General features: G+C 35.9%; 2 protein-coding genes across 2 annotated transcripts in view; both read left to right on the top strand.

The window, feature by feature from the left end:
* LOC140714176 (secretory carrier-associated membrane protein 5) overlaps positions 1-15,105 on the top strand; it is a 366,120-nt gene that overhangs the window by 44,493 nt on the left and 306,522 nt on the right. The gene's annotated exons all lie outside the window — the stretch shown is intronic.
* Positions 1-15,105, top strand: part of LOC140714175 (uncharacterized) — a 46,178-nt gene that overhangs the window by 28,132 nt on the left and 2,941 nt on the right. The window contains exons 2-6 of the mRNA XM_073025050.1: positions 5,565-5,648; positions 7,398-7,586; positions 9,114-9,542; positions 12,157-12,232; positions 14,686-14,711. Of these exons, the coding sequence (XP_072881151.1) occupies positions 7,410-7,586; positions 9,114-9,542; positions 12,157-12,232; positions 14,686-14,711 (708 nt within the window). The 5' untranslated portion in view covers positions 5,565-5,648; positions 7,398-7,409. The remainder of the gene's footprint in view (positions 1-5,564; positions 5,649-7,397; positions 7,587-9,113; positions 9,543-12,156; positions 12,233-14,685; positions 14,712-15,105) is intronic.

Genomic DNA, 15,105 nt, shown 5'->3' with positions numbered 1-15,105 from the left:
AACAAGTCAGGGGAAGACTTGTACTTTCACACTTCAGGCATTTTCAAGTTATTAATCATCTTGGGCATGCCTAATTATTGAATTGTTTGCCTCAAATGTTGAGATGCTAAAAATAAGAGGCAATTGATGAGAAGAACAGGTACAAGCTGTTCCTATTGGTGGAATAATTCAGTATAAAACAAGAGCATAACCTTAACTTTTGAATTGGACAATTTGAGAAAATATGTGCAAACAGTAGTGTAGGGTATTGTAGTGTAGCCCTGAAACAGTAGTGTATTCCTAGGACTTTCTTCCATCAGATGTGAATACATAAAATTTCCATTAACTCTGGTTGAGTATTGGTTATGGTGCAGATATATGAGGAACTGATGTATAGATCAGCCAAGATGTAATTCAGTCCCATTCTTTCAACCAGTGGTTAAAAACTGTCTATTTCATTTTCTCCTTGCAACCCGTGAAGTACCCATCACATTTTATAACAGAAATAGTGGAATGCCATGTATGCTCAGCAAGTTCCCAGAAACTGCACTCTTATAATGACTAGATAATGTCTTTGGTAATATAGACAGAAGAGCAAATATTGACTAGAGCACCAGTGACAGTATTCCTCGTCTTATAATTATGCCTAGGATCTTTTACATCCACTTGAGGAAAGATAATTTAGCGATTCAGCTGAAAGATAACACTTCCCTCAATGTTAGAATTTAAACTCCCACTCTTACTAATTCAAAGATGTATTATCTGCTGTAGGACTTGCTAAAAGAAAGTTCACAACATTACATCAAAATATGAGGACTAAAGAACAATAATAAAGTAATAGTATACTAACAGCAGCTGCTGCATTCAGAAATGGACACCTGGAATGGGTTACCAGCTGGAATGATGGAGGCAAAGCCCTGGAAGAAGTAAATATAGACAGCAATGGGTAACACTCGGCTTTTTGCAGCTGGATGAACTGAAATGGGTCAGTTGGTCTTCCTCAACTATAATTATCTGGTCAACTTTGATAAATTACAGTGGTGGATAATTATTCTGCTATCATTGGTTGAAACTGTTCAAATGTAACAGGAAAAAGGGGTAACAAACTCTTAAATGTAAATGAATGTGACTTGATATTCTGGGTAGAAGTGAGAGACAAATGAAACAGCACTTGGAAATAAATCTATAGATGGGATCTTTCATGTCTGTATGATGATGAAAATAAACTTTTTCATACTATCTTGAAAGTTTCTTACCACGGCAGTTAATCTGACCAGCCATTTAGTTAATAACCCTCCTCTGCCATCTATCAATTAACCTTGTTACTGCACTGTTTGTAAAGACTTAAAACTGCTTTTTATAATCCTATTTACCTTGTAAGTCACACTGGTATTTTTGCATATAATATTTTATTCCATATCCATATTTTAACCTCTAACTTTATTTTTTGTAATTTTTTGCCATGACTAATACTACCCCAGCATATGCCTAATATGTGTAAATGTATATTGCAAATAATGTTGATACTTGGTGATTTTATTGAAGCACAATAGTCTGTAAGGATTGAGATGTTAATTTTAAGTATGCTATTTATGTTGGAGCCAGAGTTCTACACTCTGTAAAACTTTTTTCAGATTTCTTATGTCCTGAAAAATTGCATGGCTAAGAAACCATGTTATTAATAAAGTATAAATTTAAAAGAAGTAATTAAAGATCTGAAATGGATGCAACCAATGAGTGGCATGGTAGTGTAGAGAACAGCTTAATGCTGTTACAGCACTGTTTTAACATAGTCTGTGCCGTGCACAGAAACTTTTTCCAGAATTATATTCTCAGATATGCACATGAGAAGCAAAATGAGGATCCAGTTGAGTTCTGCGGTGGGAAATCTGAGCTACTTTGTAAAGCCTACCTGTTAGAGGATCCTCTGTAGGTCACCTCTGTGCAAGCTAGAACACCTCAAACAAATAAGAGAGATACATCATTCTACTGACTGCGGCTGACTCTTGTATCCAGAGTGCAGTGGAGAAGTTCATTTATCTGCTTTATCAGTCCTTTCAAAATGTTAGATGTATTGTGCAACCTGGTAGCACATTGATGTACAATGCATGTGACAGAATTCACAATTGCATCTAGAATGGTTGAAAACTTTCTTCACCCTTCTACTTTTGGAACTACAGTCATTCAAGTGACATTTGAGTGTTTCAGAAAAGATCCAGACAGGGATATATGGCACTAATAAGTTTTTTTTGCATCTGCTATTGTCCGTGTATTAAGGCAGTCAGTGGTTCAATTGATAGATATCTTTTTTTTATTAAATTTTTTGAAAATTACAAAGAATAAATGTAATGAAAAAAAAGAAAAATAATATTGATCCTCCCCCCTTCCCTTAACCCTCCCCCCTTAAACCTTATCTAAAGAAAGAAAAGAAAGAAAGAAAGAAGAAAAAAAAGATTGCTTGGATATCGGAGGATCCCCACATGCTCCATGGAGTTCAAAATAATTTTAATATTTATTTTTACTTTCCCCAATTACTTTATAATTTTATCTTCAAAGGGCCTATATATTTAATCCCATCTTTTGTATGTATGGGAGCCAAATTTTCAAAACTATATCATATTCATTTCTTAGATTATATGTAATTTTTTCAAGTGGAATACAACTATATATTTCATTATTCCAACGATCCATAGTTAAATATAAATCTGATTTCCAAGTTACTGCGATAACTTATTTAGCTACTGCCAATGCAATTTTTATAAATTTTTTCTGATACTTATTCAATTTAAGTTTCGGTATTGTCCCTTCAATATCTCCTAATAAAAATAACATTGGACTCTGTGAGAGTTCTACTCCAGTAATTTGTTCCAATAAATGTCTTAAATTTATCCAAAATGGTTGAATTTTAAAACAAGACCAAGTAGGAGTAAAAAAGTACCAATTTCTTGATTACATCGAAAACATTGGTCAGACATATTTGAATTTAATCTGTTTATTTTCTGTGGTGTTATATATAATCGATGTAAAAAATTATATTGTATTAATCTTTTTTTTGATGAAAAAAACCCGGCATGGATTAGAATAGAATTAGATAAGATAGGAGAAAACATACCAGAAGATTTTATATATAAATGGGAATCCAAATGGATAAGGGGAAAAAAAGAATCTCCTATATTAAGACATTTGATTGATTTATGGAATAAGGTAAATATGGATGATGAGGTAAAGAAATCTTTATTAGCAAAAAGAACTTTAATTCAAAATAGGCTTATTCCTTTTACAATGGATAATAAACTTTTACATATTTGGTTCCAAAAGGGGATTAAATATATAGGTGATTGTTTTGAAGGAGGTATATTGATGTCGTTTGATCAATTAAAAAATAAATATAAAATATCAAACAACACTCTTTTCTGTTATTTTCAATTAAAGGCTTATTTACGAGAAAAGCTGGGTCAAACAATGTTGATGCCAAAACCTAGTGAAATAGAAATATTAATTCAAAAAGGAAAAATTTAAAAATTTACATCTTGTATGTACAATTTGATTCAAAAACAAACAATTGAATCTGGAATTCATAAATCAAGACAAAAATGGGAATCTGATTTGAATGTTAAAATTGATGGAAAAAGTTGGTCAGGATTATGTTCTGATAGTATGATAAATACAGTAAATGTTCGACTTAGATATCTGTTAAAATGAAATGGCAAAAAGGCACCATCATACTAATTTATTTTAATATATTGAATTAGAAGTTCAGTAGATTCCAGTTCATTCATCCGTCAGTTAATCTCAGCAGCCACTTATTTGGGACAACTCTTCAAGAACAAAAACTTAATTGAAAAATAACTGGGATGTCCTTTGTTTATTTGGGGTACTATGCTGCTCAATTTGGCCAGGAGACTGTTGCTGAACGGTTTCTAACTAACGTCAGAACAGTTTTTAAATAGTGATAATTGTGTGTGCTTGTGCTCAAAAAGAGTGTGACTTTTCTCACTGGAAGTTGGTGAGAAATAAGCAGTAAGACAATTTGGAACTGATTTGTGCACTGTGGTTTCAAGCATCCAGGCTTGGAGATGCCAGAAACAACCAGGAATGAAAATGAAATGACTTCAATACTTCAAGTTGGGAACTGTGAAGAATTTGAAGATATCAACAATAATCTTAAATGTTGCAATAAAAATGAAGATTTGGAGGATGCAATTGTAAAATTGTATGAAGGCAGTCCAATATCTACACTAAGTGTCTGCGCTAATTTTGTTAGCTTGCAGTCAATCTAAAGAACACTGCAGCATGTTAGTTACCCATCGTATCCACTGATGACAGTAAATCTTGTATGGAAGTGTTTTTAAAATGGAAAAGGTGTTGCACTGAAACAGTTCCTATTCTCTCAACCTTATATACCTGGGTCCAGTGGTACAAATGGTCATCACAAACTAGGATGTGTGCCTTACCATGCATTTCATTCTCCATGAAGTTTTGCAGAATCTCCTTCATGGCTGCTAGATCTCACTGTTGATTTCATCCATCCTCTCTACTGGAGCTGACTTCACATGCTAGGATAGGCATGTCCCTATTTCAGCAGGGTATGAGGTTACCAGCTACCCTCACCTGGTTTAATTTGCATGGCAAAACAGTCAACTGGGGTGTGGCTGCTGTTTCATGCAAACAGCTACTTGGAGCCACAGGTGGGAGCTGGATGTACGGTGGGGACCAAAGGTGATTGAGCTGTCCCAGGGTAGACACTCAGACCCCTTCATGAGTGGTGCCACCTTCCCTTGACACCCCATACATGGCAGTATATGCTGGATAAATTCCTCCATCGATAACTTAAAAATGCCACTTTTCCTTCAATGTTATCTTCTTACTCTTTTAATGTCCCTTTTGTATATTAACTCACTCTTGTAATTTATAACAAAAATCCACTCAAAAATAACAACAAAACTCCCATTAATGATTAAACCAATGTCACTTGCAATCTGTTAGCATTTATTTCTTTATTTAGAAATCATGTGGATGAGTTTGCAATTTCTGTTGGTCTAAGGGCTTATAGCTAAAGTGTCACCTTTTCAAAGGTATGCACATTTACTAAGAGATCTCCACCCTTTCTAAATTGCACACTCTGGAATAAATCACTGGTCTCAGCAGGAATAGTATGCTTAATAAAGGATTGGTAAACCTTTTGTGCTCTTGTTGCTTCTGTTTGTAAATGGGAATCTTGAAAGCTTTTATGAATAAATTCACTATGGCACAAAGTCTTATTTCTATCCCTCAGATGTTGATTCAATTGGGTTTCCTTTTGCAAATCTAAGTTTCGTGGTTACTGCATATTTATTAAAGTGAACTCTATAGTACTTGGTGAATTTGAATTCTGTTCTCTGGCTTTGCATTGCAGTATATTTCTGCAAATGAGTGTTAATCCTTGCTGGGCTGAGTGTGTTTAAACTTACTTCATATACTATACAATTGGTTGAGAACAGGAGACTTGTATTCCTGGCCAGGATTGCATTCAAAGAAAGAGTTGAAATGTAATTCTGAATTACCATGTTACATGGTCCACCTGATGAGGCCTGCTTTTTTTCCAGGAAGGATTTTCTCTTATTGAAGCTCACAAGTGGTGGAAGGCAGTACGTAGAGCAGATTGTGTGCTCTTTGGATCTAAAGTGAAGGTAAGAAGTTGTAACTTTTTTAGGACTAGAATATGTTCTACTTGTTAATTTTGGTTAATATCTTTTGGTGGAAAGGCTTGTGAGTTCCTGAGGTCCAGAGAATGATGCACCCTGGAGCTCAGCTCCTGCTAGGGTCACCTATGGTGGTAAAATCAAGGGGGAGGTTCCAGACAAAGTGATCCAACCAGTACCTCAACAGTGAAGCTGATGGAAGATGGTGACACATCATAATGGCAGTGAAGGTGGAAGAAGACTGCAGCAGTGAAGGGTTTCCAGTTGTTTTACATTCCATGCCACTGGAACCTACCCAATCTGTCAAGAACCATGTAGTGGCTGCACATACATCAGACTACCCACCTTAAACAAAGTCATGCACAAGCGTTCCCCATTAAGGGAATAACCCCTTTAGAGAACATCATACTCAACTCGAGTGAGTATTTTGCTTAATTACTATAATTTTCATTCACTGGTAAGATACTAAATTGTCTTCAATGTAATGACAGTCAGAAGTGAGGCAGAGATTGTTTACACTTTGTGTTTTCGTAATTACTTTAATATTGTCACACATACTGAGATGCAGTGAAAATTTTGTTTTGCATGCTGTCCAGACAAATCAATCCAAATGTAAGTACACTGAGGTAATACAAAAGCAAAAATCATAACAATGGAGAGCATAGTTAAGATTACAGAGAAAATGCAATTTAGGTTAACAAATATGGTGTACGGGTCTTGAGGTAAATCATGAGATCAAGAATTCAAATTTGTTGTTCAGGAGTCTTGTAATAGCAGGATTAAAAACTGCCTTTGAGTCTGGTGGTATGAATTTTTAAGCTTTTGTATTTTCTGCCCATGGAAGGGGCGAGAAGAGAGAATGACTAGGTTGGGAGGTGGCATTGATTATATTAACTGCCTTTCCGAGGTGCAGGAGAAGCTGGTTTTCGTGATTGTTTAAACTACATTCACAGCTCTCTGCAATTTCTTGTAGTCTCGGGCAGAACAGTTGTCATACCAAGTTTGTGATATATTAGGACAGGATGCTTTCCGTGGTGCATTGATAATAATTGGCGAGGGTCATCAGGGACATGCCAAATTTCCTATGCTTTAAGGAAGTAGAAGTGCTTGTTTGCTTCTTTGACCATGGCATTTGCATAATTGGATAGGTGATATTTATGATTTTGAACTTGAAAGTTATAAATCACCTACATCCCAGCACCATTGGTATAGACAGGAATATGTATTACTTCCCATTTCCTGAAGTCGGCCACCAACTCTTTTGGTTTTCTGCCATTGAGTGAAGGTTGTTATCATGACACAATACCACTAGGCTCTCGAGAATAAATTACAATCCAGTTTTTTTTTCCTTCAGTGGAAACATCCCAGTTTTTGAAATTCTCCCTCATAATCAACTTTCCCTTCCCAGTATAAGTTTATCAAAAATAACTGTTTGCAACATCTTTGTGCAGCTGACAAATAATATCAAGCTTCCATTTACATGGCAGAGAAAGTAAAATCTTAATGAGGAGTTAAAGCAATTTGAGAGTTCATGCTGTGAAATCGTGCTGTGATATCTATGAATAGAAGTTTACAAAAAATTGTCTTTCAGTCTATAAACCTTACAGATTCTAAATACATTTTGATTCTAAGAAGTTTTGACAGTTCATGTAGAGCAATTCAGAATTACTCTATTCACAAATTTGAAAATTGGAGAAAGCACATTTGTAGTCTTTGTTTCCTTTTCTCCTCATATAGAATGAAAGCCGTATGTTTCGAGTGCAGTTCAGTGGTGATTCACGTGAACAAGCTATGGAGCACTGCTCTAACTGTATGCAAAAACTACTTCGCTATATACATGTACAAAATCCTGAGGGAAATGATGTGAATCGAGCTCTATTGTTGAGCCAGCCAGCTAGCAACCAGTCTGAAAGTCTGGAGTTAGAGGTAAGATAACAGGGATAAAGTGACACCTATTACCCAGTTTGTTTTGATTTTATTGTAAAGTCCTAATCTGAGACCTGTTTAACAGTGTAATGTTGATATGCTATCAAAATATTCTCAATCTTTCCTCTCAATAATACGAATGCCTTGTACCTGTGAAATCTCATGCAGCACTGACAAGCAGCTTATCTGCAAGTGGTGTTACAGAATAGGCTGCATTAAATCTGCACAATGTGAGAAACATCACTATTTGTGGTGGTGTTAGTGAGCAAGCCCAGCTGTCATGTTGTTAAGCCTCTTAAACTGCACCTCAACAGAAGTATGCCATTGCTGGATATCCTCTACAAGTATTTCTCATGAAAAGTGTACAACAGTGATGATGAAACTAGAGGTTATTTCCACATATAGGCATTTTTTTCAGTGTATTTATGGCTGAAATAATTAGTTATCTGCAAAACTGAAATTGGAGACACATGGAGACCTCTTCAATGACTAGAGTGAGATATGCCATAAAGAAAATTAGTTGTTATCGGAAACCAGCCATCACAGCACCAGAACATCACTGCAGGAATTCCTCGGAGATCAATAGTTGCTTCATTAAAAGGCCTCCTGTCATTAGGTTAATTTTGGTCTGTTTGTTGACACTTTAACAGTTCTTGGCTCCATTTATGTGCCTTTGATAATGAAGCAACCCATGTCACTGTACTCCAGGATCTGGTTAATATCCAGATTTTGGGTGAAAAGTAACAGGTATTTTTTGCAGCACACAAGGGACAAATAATGGTTAGCTTGAGCTGACTAATTATGCCCTAATATCACCTTGACAGGTTAAAAGTTAAATTGTATTTGATGCTCTTACTATAAAAACATTTTGATCAATTTTGCCATGTTAAGGATGCCAGAGAAATTGCTGCTGTTTGTGGTTCAATCAAAGGAAGAAAATGTGGCTAGGTTTTTTTCCTTCAACTGTCTGCCAGCAGCAACAATTCAAACATGAGTAGAGTTTGGGGCAGCAGTTTAGCAACAATATTCAAATTTTCTTTGAGCAATGTTGAGAAAATCTAGATAGAGGATACCAATTTAACACATTAAATGACAGAAGTGATTCAGAGAGTAAATGGTCCGTTGCTACTTCCATAGACCTCTGTGCTTTATCCCTTTTTCTCCAATTTTTTTCCTCCAGTTTGGATTGGAAGATTTGTTTTTGATATATTGGAAGGCTGTGGGTTTTAAACATGGCCCAGACTGCCACAAAATCTACCCTGCAATTCTTGCCAAGCTGTGCCACATTTCAGGTGGTGCTATCTTTTAAGCTGAATTAGACTAAAGCTTTGCCTTCACTTTTATGTGGATACAAATAACCCATGGTGCTGTTTTGAAGAAAAGATCTGGGGTTCTTCCCATGAGGCGGCGCGGTAGGGCAGCAGCGGTCTTTCAGACCTAGTGTTACTTTAATTTTCTAATTTAAGTTTGATGCACAATTTTTGATTAGGGCACATGGATAACAGAGTGACTATCTACCATTGCCAGATGCTACTACAATATAGAGATCGCCCAAAAACAAACCTTCACAAAGATCTGCTGGTTGAATTACACGACCTCGGCTTGCTGAGGGGAATGGGTCTACATTCCTTGGACTCGCCTGATACTGGTAGTCGGAGATGGAGACGTTGCAAGCGATGTGTGAGTAAGCAGAAGCGAGGCAAGCAGGCAGGGGTCCGTGACAGGCAAAAAGCGAACCCTAGCCAGCCGGCTCTCCCATCCATTCTGCTCTCCAATGTCCGCCCCCGGACAATAAATTGGACTACATCGGACTCCAACAAAATACTCGGCGGGAGTACAGAGTCTGTTGTGCGTATATTTTTACAGAGACATGGTTCACTGATGGAATTTCGGATGCTGCTATTCAGCTGGACAGGTTTGCCTTGTTTCGAGCAGACAGCGATGCAGCTCTCTCCGGTAAGACTCGCAGTGGTGGAGTGTGTATTTATATCAACACGGAATGGCGTAAGAATTCTGTACTGGTTTCCAGACACTGCTCATTGCAAGTGGAGTTAGTGGCTGTTAGATGCAGACCATTTTATTTGCCACGGAAATTCACCTCTGTTTATATATTCGGTGTATACATTTCCCCCAGCGCTAATGCTAAGGAGGCACTCTGTGAACTGTACAGAGCTATTAGCAAAATGCAGAATGCACACCCTGATGAACTGTTTATTGTCGCCGGTGATTTCAACCACGTGAACCTTAAGTCAGTGCCCCCCAAATTCCATCAGTATGTGGACTTTGCGACGAGGGGGGAGAACGCGTTGGACCTGGTTTACACAAACATCCCCGACGTGTACTGGGCAGAGCCCCGCCCCTACCTCGGTTACTCAGACCACATCTCTGTTATGCTAATCCCAGCATACGGACCACTCGTCAGGCGCTCCAGACCAATTCAGAAGCAGGTGAAAACCTGGCCAGCAGGAGCCGTCTCTGCTCTTCAAGACTGCTTTTAGAACACTGACTGGCACATGTTCAGGGAGGCTGCAGCCGATGGCGACTCTACCAGCTTAGAGGAGTACACAGCATCAATGACTAGCTACATCAGCAAGTGCATTGATGATGTTACTCTGTCCAAGATCATCACTATACGCGCTAACCAGAAGCCATGGATGACCGCAGAGGTGCGTGCGCTGCTGAGGACCCGCGACTCCACCTTCAGAGCAGGTGACAAGGCAGCCCTAACAACAGCAAGGGCCAAACTGATCCGAGCCATCCGAGCAAAGCATGCACATGCCCAGCTAATCCACAGTTACTTCCAGGACAGCGGCGACACACGGCGCATGTGGAAGGGCATCCAGGACATCACCAATTACAGGACAACATCTCCTGACTGCAGGTGATGCCTCCCTTGACTCAGCCTCCCGCTCATGGACCTGTAAGACACAGTCACTTTCTGTCTGCCTTTAATCTCTCCTTTTTCTGACTTAAACTTTGAAATTTCAACTTTATTCAGTTGGATCTGTAGAGCAACAGTTTAAAATTATGGCTACTTTAAGAGGCACCAGGCGAAATCCAGACCCAGCCAAAGGAAAGTCTAAAAAAAGCTGACGAGTTATCAGAAGAACCCTCTTGGGTGAAGAGATTAGAGTCTTAAATCAGTAGTATCGGCATTGAAATAACTCAACGTAGAGAAATTTGAAGAAAAGATTGACTCTCTGAGTCTCGATCTTAAAGAAGTTAGTTGAAATGCAGCTGTCCTTTCTTCTTGTTTGGAAAAGGCTCAACAACGAATCGTCGATCTGGAAGCTTGGTTGCGTTGGAATAATATTCAAATTGTTGAATTAAAAGAGAAATCAGAATCTGCTGACACACTGGATTATTTTGCTAAAATGTTTCAATCTTTATTTCCGGAGGTTTGTTCGCAACTCCCAGAGATTGAAACAGCTCACAGAACCTGTGCTTTAAAACTTTTGGATGAAGACAAAAACAGGCATATTGTTGTGCATTTTATCATCAAAATACTGTATTTTAATAATAGACAGTGTTATTAAGCTTGCAAGAAAACAAAGGTTGCTTCAATTTCAAGGTTCAGAGATTCGCTTTTTTGAAGATTTTCCATGCAAAATTGTCAAGAAGCATGCTGGATTCGCCTCAGCTATGAGATTAGCATATCAAAAAAAGCTCTTCCCATCGTTACAATACCCAACCAAATGAAGGCTTTTTGTCAAAAATTCTGGAGCTCGTATTTTTGATGATCCAGCCTAAGCATTGCATTTTATTAACTCTTTGTCTGATGAGTCTGATGACGAGTCTGAAGCCTAAAGTTTGAATGATCTACAACAGTTTGATTGTTCCGTGGTGTAAAGATTGATGAAATTGGAAGATTTGATAGTTATAGAAAGTCTTTACCTTAAAATGTATTTTTTATCTCTGAAAAAGACTGGTTTGGATGGTTTTAACCTCAGAAGACATAGCGGGAGAACTGTTGAAAGACTGTAGATAATATTGAACCATCTAGAATTTTTTGTCTGCAGCATTTAAATGAACTAACTTTTTTTTGTTTTGTATGCTTTTGTAAAGATTTTTTAAGTAATTACTTGGATTTTTTTACGTTTTAAAGATAGATTGGATAATTTAAAGATGGTGATTGTTTTTCTTTTGTGCAAATATTTCAAGAATTGTTTTGGATTGTTTTTCTTCCCTTATCTAATATTATGAAGGTTACTTTCAAAATTGAAGGTCGTTTTGTTCTACAAAAAAAACACTGTTCCTTCCAATTTAATTATATTGAGATTCATGTCGACTGTAATGAGTTTTATGTTCGGTAGAGGGCGACAGGATTGCTTTTTTCATTTTTTTTATTATTTAGGTAGGTGGAGTTTATTATCGCTTCTTTGCTTTTCTTGGGGCTTGTGTCGATTGATATTGACTTGTTTCTGGACTTTTTAGTTTGGGTGGGGTTTTTTCTTCTTTATTTTTATCCCCATTATGGAATCCCGGAGCAAATGCATATTATTATTATTGTTGTTCATCTCCGCCATTTTCGACTATCTTATCCTGACATGCGTCTAACTACTCTTTTTAGATACGAAGTCTCATGATATCTAAACAAGTAAATGTTTTAAGTTGGAATGTCCGTGGTTGGAATAATCCTATTAAGCGTAAGAAAACATTTAAAATTATTAATCAGCCGATTCCAACCTGATATAACCTTTGCTCAAGAGACGCATATCAGGTTATGTGATAAGAATTGATTTTTTAAATCTTGGAAGGATCCTCAGTTTCATGCAAACTCTCAGAGTAAAATTAGAGGTGTTTCTATTTTTATTGATTCCAATATCCCTTTTAATCAGGAGGACATTATTGCCGATATTAATGGTAGATTTTTGATTGTTAAAGGATTAATTTATAATAGGAAAATGGTTTTGGTTAATATTTATGGGCCAAATAATGATGATCCCTCATTTTTTAAAGCTCTCTTTGCTCTATTACCTGATTTAAATGAATATATGTGATTAATGGGTGGTGATTTTAATACTTGTTTAAATCCTTTAATGGACCCAAACTTCAACTCCCTAATCCTTCTGCATCACTTATTAATTCCTTTTTAATTGATTATGGTCTAATTGAAGTATGGAGGCATATGCATCCTAGTGATAGAGAATACTCTTTTTTTTCTCACATGTTCATAATATATATTCAAGAATCGACTATTTTATAGTTGACCCTGGACTTCTATTTAATGTTCAGAAATGTGAGTATGATGCAATTGCTATCTCTGATCATGCTCCTTTAAATCTAATATTTGAACTGAAAGCTGTGGCTTCTACCACACCATTTTGGCATTTTCCAGAACACTTGTTACAAAGTTCAGAATTTGTTGAGTTTATTGAAACTCGGATTAAAGAGTTTTTTCTCTTTAATAATACAGGAAACATCTCAAAGTTAGTAATTTGGGATATATTAAAAGCCTATTTACGTGGTCAGATTATTTTGTATATAGCTAAACTGAAGAAATAAACAAGAATAGAACTAGATAAAATCTCCAAACAAATTAAAGAATTAGATAACATTAATGCAATCTCTCTAAATGTTGTTTCATTTAAAAGAAGAGTAGAATTACAATCACAATATAATTTATTATTAATGTATCCTATTGAAGGATATTTGCTTAAATTGAAAAGTCAATTTTATATTTTCGGGGATAAAAATAATAAGCTCTTAGCTTCCCAATTAAAAGCAGTTAGAGCTAAAAGGCAAATTTTAAAGATTCGTAAAAGTAATGGAGATATAGCAAGAAACCATGAAGACATTAATAATATTTTTCAAGAATTTTATTCTGATCTTTATAGATCTCAATTTCCTGCAGGTTCCTTCAAAATGAAGGCTTTTTTACATAAGATTAAATTTCCTCAGATTTCTGCTGAAGATCAACAGATGCCTGATGCTCCAATTACCAAGCATGAAATTCAGAAAGCTATTTTATTAATGCAATCAGGTAAAGCTCCTGGACTTGATGATTATTCGGTAGGATTTTACAAAAACATTTGAAAGATTACTTTCTCCATATCTTTTGGAAATATTTCATGAATCCTTTTAGATGGGTAGTTTACCTTCTTCCTTTGATGAAGCATCTATTTCCTTAATCCTTAAGAAAGATAAAGTTCCTACTGAATGTTCATCATAGAGACCTATTTCACAATTAAATGTGGATGCAAAAATTCTCTGTAAGATAATGGCTAACTGCTTGGAAAATATTTTAACTAAAATCATCTCTATGGATCAAACGGGCTTTATTAAAGGCCGTTATTCTTTCTCTAGTGTTCAGAGATTGATGAATAATATATATTCACCAATATCTAAGCAGCCTCAATGTGTTATCTCTCTCGACGCAGAAAAGGCATTTGGTAGAGTTGAGTGGCCATATTTGTTTAAAGTATTAGAAACATGTGGTTTTGGTAATAATTTTAATAGGTGGATTCACATGATTTATAAGAATCCTATTGCCACGGTTATTACTAATAATTTCAGGTCCTCTTTTTTTCACTTTCTCGTGGTACTAGACAGGGATGTCCATTAAGCCTTTTATTATTTAATCTTGTATTGGAGCCTTTGGCCATAACATTACGTGAAGCCAGAAATATTCATGGTATCTCTATGAATGGAACCATGCATAACATTTCTCTTTATGCAGATAATCTTTTGGTGTTTACTTTGAATCCTGAGCAATCAATTCCTAATCTTTTGGAAACATTAAAAAACCAGTAAATTTTCAGGATATAAACTTAACTTGAATAGAAGTGAATTGTTCCCATTAAATGCCCCTGTTTTATATACAATGATATTCCTTTTAGAATTGTTAATACTTTTAAATATTTAGGTATTATCATTACTAAAAATATAAAAATCTTTATAAAGCTAATATAGTTCCTTTGATGGACTCCATGAAACAATTATTTTCTAGATGGAATCCACTTACTCTCTCTTTAATAGGCCATATCCATGCTGTGAAAATGATGATTTTACCTAGATTTTTATATATTTTCCAAAATATACCTATTTTTTTAACTAAAAATTTTTTTGATCAAACTGACTCTCTTATTTCTTCCTTTAGTTGGAACAATAAAAGACCAAGAATTAGTAAGTATCATTTACAAAAATCTAAAAAAGATGGTGGACTTGCACTTCCTAATTTAAAACTATTATTGGGCTGTTAATATTAGACAATGTGTTTTTGGCTATATTGGCTTGACAAGAGCCAAAAACCATAATGGGTTGATTTAGAACTAAAAGCTGTTAAACAATTTCATTTAACTTCAATATTAGGAGCTCCATTGCCTCTACAACTCTCTAAAATTACAAATTTAAATCTTTATCCTGTTACTAAACAGTCCTTGCGGATTTGGTTTCAGTTTCGCAATATTTTTAATTTTAAACAATTTAAGTTGTCTAGTTTTTTATATCAAAACTTTTTATTTAAACCTTCAATAACCGATCCCATTTTTCTCCTATGGAGAAATAAAGGGATCCGTTC

This window comes from Hemitrygon akajei, chromosome 21 (assembly GCF_048418815.1).
Source record: "Hemitrygon akajei chromosome 21, sHemAka1.3, whole genome shotgun sequence".
In the NCBI taxonomy this organism is placed as follows: domain Eukaryota; kingdom Metazoa; phylum Chordata; class Chondrichthyes; order Myliobatiformes; family Dasyatidae; genus Hemitrygon; species Hemitrygon akajei.
This window is presented reverse-complemented; position numbering and strand designations above follow the sequence as displayed.